Source organism: Megalobrama amblycephala, linkage group LG3 (assembly GCF_018812025.1).
Source record: "Megalobrama amblycephala isolate DHTTF-2021 linkage group LG3, ASM1881202v1, whole genome shotgun sequence".
Classification (NCBI taxonomy): domain Eukaryota; kingdom Metazoa; phylum Chordata; class Actinopteri; order Cypriniformes; family Xenocyprididae; genus Megalobrama; species Megalobrama amblycephala.
This window is the reverse complement of record NC_063046.1, coordinates 22,250,838-22,261,143: the sequence shown is the minus strand read 5'-3', so window position 1 is coordinate 22,261,143 and position 10,306 is coordinate 22,250,838. Positions and strand designations below refer to the sequence as shown.

Genomic DNA, 10,306 nt, shown 5'->3' with positions numbered 1-10,306 from the left:
TGGCTCACCCAGAAGCAGATCAATAGCGCAGTCCCATGGCCGGTGTGGAGGCTTTCTTGGGCAGAAGACATCACTGAAGTGGGAGTAACACTGGGGAATGTCCACTGAACGGTTGTCTAGGGGGCTTTCTTAAAGACGTAGCACAGACTGGTAATTCTTCAAAACAAGGAGAGCTTGGAACAGGAAACTCAGGAAAGCAGTCCAGGAAGCAGTTGTCACCCCACTTCAGGATTTCCCCAGTATTCCATGAAATGACTGGGTTATGCTGCTCCAACCACGGGCGCCCTGAAGATCGGTGGATTCCTCCAGAACCAGCAGATGGGGTTGCTCAACGTGGAGGATGCCGACTTGAAGTTGGATCGGGCCTGCGCTGAAGCGCACTTGACTTCGGCTGACGAGCCTTCCAGTTACCAAGTGGATCTGGTAAGTCGACGGCGTGGCTGTTGTCTTGAGATCGAGCTGTCGGCAGAGGGCGCCGGATAAGAAATTACCAGCTGACCCAGAATCGAGGAGGGCACTGACTGGAAGAGACAAACCGGCAGCAGTAAGGTTTTACAATAGTGGTGAGTGGTTTCATCTTATTAATAGAGGGAATAATCACACTCACCATGGGATGAACTGGGCGAGTGGGGCATTCAGAGATGTAATGCCCAGATAATCCACAATATAAACATAAGTTCTGGGTCAACCGTCTCTGCCGCAGACAGACGAGTGTTTTCAATTTGTATGGGTTCATTGGCTGGTTCTGGGGAGCTGACGGATTCTGGTCGGCGGAGTGAAGATGGAAAAGCGGCTGGCCCTGGTGCTCTGAGACAAGACTGCATTCGAGTGGCAAATCTGATGGATAGTTGAATGAAGTGTTCAAGCCCGATGGAATCCTCGTATGCAGCCCTTGACAATATGTGGTGATAAGGGCCTGCTCGTTCCATCTGCTAGCTGCAGCAAGGGTTCTGAATTGGAGAGCATAGTCGTTAACAGTCATTGAACCTCGTTTCAATTGGTATAACTGCTCACCGATGGATGAATCCCACGCGGGTCTTCCAAAGACGACTTTGAAGTGAGCAATGAGACTGGGTAATGGAATTTTTCTGGGACCAGAGCGGTTCAGCCCAGCGAAGCGCCTTGCTAGTTGAGAGATTATAAAAGCTACCTTAGCATTGTCGTTGGAATACAGGTGCAGTTGCATCTCCAGGACCAGCGAACATTGCAGGAGGAATCCATTGCAATCCTCCTCCGAACCAGAGAAGGGTGCCGGTTTGGCCATGGGGACTAGCGACGGCAGGTGGTGAGGAAGAGGCGGCGGTGGATGCGGAAGTGCTTGCTGGTGAAGATGCGGGTGGAGTGGCTGTGAGTGCTCGGCGCAATGCGTCTATGACCTCTTGGAATGGATCCGCGGTACTCATACTGGTGTTCAGCGGTGTTGGGCCGGTCTTCCGTTACAACACAGAAGGGGACAGCGACACAGGAAAGCAGGTAATAATGTTTATTGAACAACCAGTTGAGTGACAGAGTGCAGGTAAGTGATAGCAGGTAAATACGATGGCAGATATGGATGTAGAACTGATACTTGTCTTTGTGTTGCAGTAATGGCAGATGGATGACAGACTTTGAGCTGGAGCAGAAATAGATGAACTCACGAAGGAAGAGGAGACAATGAGGAAACGAGGGTAAGTATCTTCAGTGGAGTCCTTGAGGTAAGCAAGCAGGTAAGACCATGTGCAAACGAGACTGGACAGTGACTGAGTGAGTGCGTGAGTCTTTTGTGCTGCTGCTGATGAGGGTGGTGATGGGCTGCAGGTGTGCGTGATTAAAACGCCGGTGATGACGTGAGCTGTGTCTGTGTGAAGGTAGAGCCTGGCGTGCCTGTGACACTTTCAGTTTGGTACACAGCATTATAGTCGTTTTAATTTTAACCACTGCATTTTAACCACTGTTAAACTTCATCGGAAAAGAAGAAGAAACCATTTACCAAGAGGAAATCATTAACTTTGTTTAACTTAACCTTTGTAGCTTTAAGGATTGAGCTGTATTTAATTTAGAATTTAGTGTTTGATAACTTTATTCAATTTCTGTATATTTCTGCTTAAAGGTTCTCTAAGCGATCCTGGGTGGAGTAACTTCCTGTTGACGTTCTTAGTGTTGTCAAACAAAACAGAGGCTAGCTAGACCCTCCCTCCTCCTCCTCCTCCCCTCCCATCCGTGCTTCCTGAAACAGTCATGAAGGCGCATTTAAAATCATTCTGATCGGTTATTGGCTGGAGCGCGTTTATTATGTTTCGTGGTCCAGGCTGCACCAGTTTGTTTTTGTTGCCATTTTTGGAGCTTGTGGCGACTACAGAGACCACATTTTTTTAACGTGTGTTCAGGGGACAGGCAGCTAGCGGATAATGAGGAGATGTTTGCTGTATGTGACAAAAAATGTTTTGGCCTAAAAACATGTGACATCGCTTAGAGCACCTTTAAGGGCTCAGGTAGCTAAATATGTAATTTATTATAATGGGTTATTTTTTAAAGTCTAATAAATGTTAAAAATGATAGTTCTCAATTATACTGTATAGTTAAATGGCTATAGTCAATTGTAAAATATTAAAAGGGGGGGGGTAAAGACATCAGTAGTATTGGTATCAATAAAAGACAGCATTAAACAAATATTAAAAATATACTAAGTTATTTGTGCATTTTTGAATATTGATATAAAAATAATGTTTAAAAACAATGTTAGGTGGGATTAATCTCAATTTCAGAAAAAAGTGTGATTACTTTTTTTTTATTTGATTAACAGCACTAGTATTTTTTATATAGAAAATGGCGTATTTACATAAACTAATAAAAAGCAGCAGAGTTTTGTAAACAGCTCGAAGTAGTCATGTCATCTCCATAAGAACGGCCAATTTGGCCAATTAAGATTGGCCAATTTGGACCAAATTTCATTGGCTCTGTACTTGTACTCTGCACAGTGACAAAGTTGAATCTAATTTTAATCAGTTAATTTAAATAAGGTCATTCATAAACATTAAATAAATAATAAAAAAAAAAAATCATACAGACACACCTTCTTCTTGAGAGCACTCATCCATGTCCACGTCAACAGCCTCTGAAATAATAACAGAATAGAATATGAATAGAATAGTAATAGAATATGAATGAGTTGGAAAGCTGAAACTGGGATCAACCCAACAAGAGTAGGCAAAAATACTTGATAAAGAACTGAACGGACTGTCTAAAACGGTCCAGTTATGGTCTATTATAACTATAAAACCTGCTCTCCCCATGAGTATGTTATTCTGTCCTATTTAATTCCATTCTACTAACCACAACTCAATTCAATTTTACTACTCTATTTAAATGCTACATCTCTAAAAGAGAATGATTTACAGATGGACAAAAAAAAAAAAAAAAAAAGGCTTAATACCAGTCACATCAAGCTGAATTTCATCCAGATTCTTCCCCTTGTACTCTCCTAGCCGTCCCTTTTCCAGAGCTAAAAGTACTTTGCTAATTTTAGCCAGCTGGAGGGTGCCTTCTGGAAGACGGTAGTGCTTTCTGTGGACTGCAATGTTGTGGCCAAGGAAATCTGCTAACTGGTCGAGTTCTGTTGTTTTCAGATTTAGAACGGTTGACAGAGTAGCAATGTGTTTCCTTAGTTTTGTTGAAGTTAGCGCTTCGGGATGTTTGATGTCATCACATTCGTTCACAAACTGCCTAATGCAATCAGAACCCCTCAAGTAATGGACAGAGTGTGGCAATGCAAACAAGAAGCCATTTTCTTTCAGAACTCCACATTCTTCTCGCTTCTCGGTCAAAGCATCAAGTGATTCCCTCATTACTGGAGTAAGGAGAACAGGGACTTTCCTTCCTCTCTTTCCTACTATGGCAACCCGGACAAAATGTTTGCAAAGCTTCTGCTCGAGTGCTGTAAGGGCTAGGTTAACATCTTCATGAGTTTCTGATGTATCCTTTGACAAGTACACAGACAAGGGCATTCGGGATACCTCTCCTGATCTACGGCGGTTGAAGAGGATAACATTTGCCAGGGTCACTTTAGCTAGGTCTTTCCAGTTTAATGGAGAAGGCTCTTTTTGAAGAGCATCAAGTAGTTCTTGCTGTTTGTCAGACAAATAGCAATGAAGTTTTTGGACGTCCTGTGTGAACGGCAGAACCTGAGGAGAATTCCACTTGGTCTGATTAAGCTGAGTAAGTGCTTGACTCGCAATGTCAAATTTCCAACTTTCTTGATATAACAGTGCAAATTCCTCAGCATCTTTGGCAGTCTGTTGATCTTTCCTCATCAGTCCTTCAGACTTGATAAACATAGCTAAAGCATGCAAGCCATGCCCAACTTTGCGAGCAAGAGATGGACGTTTATATTTGCCAGTTGTGTCACTAAAACCAGCAAGGCATCTTGTAGCTCTGACAACCTGACTGTACTTTTCAGGTTTTATGAGTTCTTTTATTGACTTCACATGCGTCACCTTTTTTGCTTCAAGTACCAGCCTGGCAAGCTCTCTGAGTTTCTGTCTGATATATTGATGTTGGCTAGTTACGTGCTCATTCTTACTGAATAATCTGAGACCATACTCAAGAATGCAGCGGTCTTCCTTAACTGCAACTGCAACTTCGTCCTGGTTCATTTCGCTCAGGAACTTCCAGTATGCGTCACTAAAACCAGCTGGAGCAGGTTCTGCAAAAGCACACAACGCTTGAACTCTGGATTTTCCTCGTTTAGAGTTTTTGCCCTGAGGCTTAAAATTGCAAACCTTAAAATGTCTCCACATCACTTTTTTTCGGAACAGTCCGTAGCAGTAAACACAGTGCGTAAATTCTTGTCCTTCAGTTTTTTTCTTTGGTTGCTTCCATGGGATGAGTTGGCCTTTGCGGCTCTCCAAAACTTCAACGTTGTGCTCAAAGTTTCCTTTGTTTCGGATATAATCTAACTGTAGTCTCCTTTCTTTCGAGTTCTTTGGCAAACTTAATGCTTTAGCAACTTCAACTACGTCGCTGTGTTTACGTGACAAGTGTCTGGACATTTTCTGAACAACTTGGCTACAAAACAAGCAGTGATGCTTCTTGTTGTATCTTCTAGACCCATCTTCTTTTTTTAAAACTTCATTAACATAGACAGAGGGCTCTTCAAGAGGAACTGAAACACTCATCGCCTTCTTACTATATGTTTGCCCTGTTTTCTCTCTGCTTCTTTCATCTCTGCTATTGGAAAATCTTTGCACAGAGTCTTGACTTGTTTCAAATCTTCTGCTCTGACTGGACTCAAATTGGCTCTGACCTGAAGACTTGCACCTGCTCTTACTTGATGACTTGCTTCTGCTTTGACTAATAGATGACTTTGGTTTATTTTCCAGAGATAACTTCAAGCTGCAGTCACTGTCATTGCTTTCCCCTGTACTTTCCTCCCTGGGATCTGGAATATACTCATCTTCGCTATCGCCACATGAGTCATCTGATTCTACAAGATGCCTTTGAATCTTTCAAAAAAGAAAAAGAAAAGGTTAACAGGATTAGTCCCCCAAAATGAAGGTCATCAATCATTTATGTGCATTAGTGATCCTTCATAACATGATAGAAATAAATACAGATCACTCATTTTGACCAGAAGTTTGCACTACTTAATAGGTTTATAATGTTATATATTGTTTATTACAAACACAGAGCATTTAGTTTCAATTGGACAAGCATAGATTACCATTAGCCAGCCTGAACGACATACAAGTCTTAAAACTGTTGGTTGCAATCAATTTCCATTCAATGTGTATATATGTATATATAAACTTTAGCATGAAAAACTGACTAAACAATGAACTGCCTACTGCATGTTGGGATGACATACATTCTGTAAGGAACCTAGGTAAAAATGTAGAGAGCTTTTAAACAAGTAAATTAAATTAGAAATTAAAAATGAACTATTAATTAAAAGTTAGACCAAGAGACTAAAATCATTGACAGTGTGCCAAATATAGAGAAAAGCATAAGGTGGCACACCCCTTTCAATATTATTTGGAGCAACAATGGACTGGCATCATGTTAATGGATGAGAAATCTTAAGTTACTGTTAGTATAGTTTGACTATGAAAGGTATTTGAAGTTTACGTTTATGGAGACCTTATTCGCTTGTTAAGTCGTGACGTAAGGAATGCCGTTTCCGGGTCGGTTACATACAAAATCTGGAGTTTGGGTAGCATCAACCATTAAGTAACAAAGCATAAAAAAATTAGGCTTACAGGATGGTGACAGCTTCTCTTTGGCCTTTGTGGAGCCATTTCCGACATAGTGTCAATCTCATCTGTGCTTTCATCACTTGGAACAGAACAATCTGGTACTTTATCCATCTGCAAATAGGGAGTTTGGTCATGGTATGGTTGTTCACATTCTATCAAAATCATTTAATAAAATCATTTGCATACCGAAATGCTTTTTGTCCTTCGCTTTGGAACAACTTTGTCTGATTGAGAACTGGACTCCTCATCAGTTTCATCAACTATACTCTCACTCGAGTCAAACAGAGGGTCAGAATAATCAGGTACCCCATCCATCTGGCAAAAAGGGAGTCATTTTAATGTACGATTATACATTTTTGCTTACACTCTATTAAAACCAGTCACAGGGAAAAAAATGTTTGAACTATTTAGAAAAACTTTACACAAGAATTTAAAGTACTGCATCTGAGGCATACCTGAATGTTTTCATTCCTTGTCTTTTGTCGAACAAAAGAGGTAGGGTTGTCTTTCTCATCATCAGTCTCATCACTTTCGGAATAATTTACCAGGCCAAACCCTTCAGTAAACATCTAAATAGAATTAAAATAAATACACATTAAAAATAACTTTTAAATGAGCAACAGAAAAACAGAAATAACCCACATACATGTGTTCGAGTTCGACACAGTTCAACCAAGAGTGTGCAGCTCTTAAAGGGGCCACACCATATTTATACTCGTTACACATGCCTTTAATAAAAATATCTTCAGCCCCCTCCCGCTGAAGCTTTGAATATTCAGTGCCGTTTACTACTGAGCTGCGAATCAAAAAAAAAAAAAAAAAAAAAAAAAAGGTATTCTGACCAGCCCTAATGGTATTATCACGACACAAACTTATTCGCAAAAATGTGTTGTCATAATACAGTATAACAGGTTTAATAACCATTTTCTTACAACAAAAATAACAGAACATTTAAATACAATTAAGCAATAGACAAAAGATGTATAAAGTTAAAAAAAAAAAAAAAAAAAAAAAAAAATGTACACAGATTAAAATGCAAAAGAACTATAAAGACCAATAGGTATCATTTTACAATAAGATCTCAGTTAGTTAATGCATTCAAATTCAAAATGAGCAATAGCTACATTTGCTACACAAGTTATTCATCTTTGTTACATCTCCTAGTCGTTAGCTCATTAAACAGTTGCAACTTTTGATTTTAACAGTGTTAAAATTGGAATTACCTAAGACTAATTAATGTTTAGAATCAATTTTTCATTGGCAGTTTGTTAACTAATGAAGCCGTAATGTAAAGTTTGACCGAAAAAACCCCCCAAAAAAACCAAACACTTTCAGACAATATCTAGGGCATGTTGTAGTCCAGATTAAAATGTAAAAAAGTTTGAAAATAAATAGCCTATTAAGTCTAAATATTTAAGTATTTGGCACAGTGATGAACACTATAGCAAATACACAATCTGTATCTATTTAATATCTATTTAAATCATTTAAACACTTTTCAGAAACAGAAAACGGTTTAGTTTACGAGGTCTCTAGGGTAATGGCTGAATTATGTTTAGTGCCATCTGCTGCCAGACAGTAATCTTGGCATCCATAATTGTGATTGCAATTAGAAATTCGATTAATTGTGCAGCCCTACCTAGAGGTAACAGCAAGTGTCACAGGAACATATAAGATGATCCAGAGGAATATATTTAAAATACTCAATCTGAACATGTAGCAGCTTGTAAAGTGTTGAATTACACCTGCAATAAGTTCAGTTTAAATAATGACAGGTGCTGTTTCAGTGATATAAAATCACTTAGACTGAGATCCATACGTGAGGGCCCCATAAAGCCCAGACTAGAAATGTGTGTGTGTGAGAACTTAACTGTAAATTCATTAGTTTGAGGGAGGGCCCCATAAGGCCCAGACTAGAAACGTGTGTGTGAGACGCTTAACCAGTGAGAAACCTGTCTGCATTACTCCTTTACCTGTGTGATTTCATCATGCATTTTTGGGTCATCATGGGATGGGTGATCTGTCAGGGACGTGTCGGTCTCTAGAGCAGAAGCCTGCTTCTTTGGACCCTGGAAATCAGACTAAAACAGAACAAGAACCTGTGAAGAACTTACATATGTACTGTATTCAGGCATTTACAAGTGACACAAGACCTCTCATGTAAAAACAGTCTCTCAACTAGCATATAGTTGAAATTTAAACATACACAGAGCTTTCCTAGAGGTAACAGCAAGTGTCACAGGAACATATAAGATGATCCAGAGGAATATATTTAAAATACTCAATCTGAACATGTAGCAGCTTGTAAAGTGTTGAATTACACCTGCAATAAGTTCAGTTTAAATAATGACAGGTGCTGTTTCAGTGATATAAAATCACTTAGACTGAGATCCATACGTGAGGGCCCCATAAAGCCCAGACTAGAAATGTGTGTGTGTGAGAACTTAACTGTAAATTCATTAGTTTGAGGGAGGGCCCCATAAGGCCCAGACTAGAAACGTGTGTGTGAGACGCTTAACCAGTGAGAAACCTGTCTGCATTACTCCTTTACCTGTGTGATTTCATCATGCATTTTTGGGTCATCATGGGATGGGTGATCTGTCAGGGACGTGTCGGTCTCTAGAGCAGAAGCCTGCTTCTTTGGACCCTGGAAATCAGACTAAAACAGAACAAGAACCTGTGAAGAACTTACATATGTACTGTATTCAGGCATTTATAAGTGACACAAGACCTCTCATGTAAAAACAGTCTCTCAACTAGCATATAGTTGAAATTTAAACATACACAGAGCTTTCCTAGAGGTAACAGCAAGTGTCACAGGAACATATAAGATGATCCAGAGGAATATATATAAAATACTCAATCTGAACATGTAGCAGCTTGTAAAGTGTTGAATTACACCTGCAATAAGTTCAGTTTAAATAATGACAGGTGCTGTTTCAGTGATATAAAATCACTTAGACTGAGATCCATACGTGAGGGCCCCATAAAGCCCAGACTAGAAATGTGTGTGTGTGAGAACTTAACTGTAAATTCATTAGTTTGAGGGAGGGCCCCATAAGGCCCAGACTAGAAACGTGTGTGTGAGACGCTTAACCAGTGAGAAACCTGTCTGCATTACTCCTTTACCTGTGTGATTTCATCATGCATTTTTGGGTCATCATGGGATGGGTGATCTGTCAGGGACGTGTCGGTCTCTAGAGCAGAAGCCTGCTTCTTTGGACCCTGGAAATCAGACTAAAACAGAACAAGAACCTGTGAAGAACTTACATATGTACTGTATTCAGGCATTTACAAGTGACACAAGACCTCTCATGTAAAAACAGTCTCTCAACTAGCATATAGTTGAAATTTAAACATACACAGAGCTTTCCTAGAGGTAACAGCAAGTGTCACAGGAACATATAAGATGATCCAGAGGAATATATATAAAATACTCAATCTGAACATGTAGCAGCTTGTAAAGTGTTGAATTACACCTGCAATAAGTTCAGTTTAAATAATGACAGGTGCTGTTTCAGTGATATAAAATCACTTAGACTGAGATCCATACGTGAGGGCCCCATAAAGCCCAGACTAGAAATGTGTGTGTGTGAGAACTTAACTGTAAATTCATTAGTTTGAGGGAGGGCCCCATAAGGCCCAGACTAGAAACGTGTGTGTGAGACGCTTAACCAGTGAGAAACCTGTCTGCATTACTCCTTTACCTGTGTGATTTCATCATGCATTTTTGGGTCATCATGGGATGGGTGATCTGTCAGGGACGTGTCGGTCTCTAGAGCAGAAGCCTGCTTCTTTGGACCCTGGAAATCAGACTAAAACAGAACAAGAACCTGTGAAGAACTTACATATGTACTGTATTCAGGCATTTACAAGTGACACAAGACCTCTCATGTAAAAACAGTCTCTCAACTAGCATATAGTTGAAATTTAAACATACACAGAGCTTTCCTAGAGGTAACAGCAAGTGTCACAGGAACATATAAGATGATCCAGAGGAATATATATAAAATACTCAATCTGAACATGTAGCAGCTTGTAAAGTGTTGAATTACACCTGCAATAAGTTCAGTTTA

General features: G+C 39.9%; 1 protein-coding gene across 2 annotated transcripts; it reads right to left on the bottom strand.

Annotated features, from left to right (window-relative positions):
• Positions 1-9: 9 nt before the first annotated feature.
• LOC125264851 lies at positions 10-9,993 on the bottom strand. Of its 2 annotated transcripts, XR_007184143.1 has the most exons (8): positions 9,938-9,993; positions 6,686-6,799; positions 6,417-6,545; positions 6,234-6,341; positions 3,413-5,480; positions 3,053-3,094; positions 608-1,430; positions 10-521 (listed from the first exon to the last, which is right to left on the bottom strand). XR_007184143.1 is itself a non-coding variant. In XM_048184642.1 (7 exons), the coding sequence occupies exons 1-7, from the start codon at positions 9,956-9,958 to the stop codon at positions 1,270-1,272; spliced, it is 2,643 nt and encodes an 880-aa protein (XP_048040599.1). In that variant the 5' UTR covers positions 9,959-9,993; the 3' UTR covers positions 10-1,269. The 2 variants fall into 2 exon arrangements, 1 of the variants encoding a protein (XP_048040599.1); XM_048184642.1 differs by having other exon boundaries at positions 10-1,430.
• Positions 9,994-10,306: the final 313 nt, after the last annotated feature.

Bases quoted from the DNA above. Each gene is read 5' to 3' on its own strand.
- LOC125264851 (XM_048184642.1), bottom strand. From the start codon at position 9,958: ATGCATGATGAAATCACACAG. The intron at 3,095-3,412 runs GTATTAAGCCTT...TTATTATTTCAG, and splicing joins AATTCAGCTTGATGTGACTG to AGGCTGTTGACGTGGACATG. The intron at 1,431-3,052 runs GTGTGTCTGTAT...TTGTAACGGAAG, and splicing joins TGAGTGCTCTCAAGAAGAAG to ACCGGCCCAACACCGCTGAA.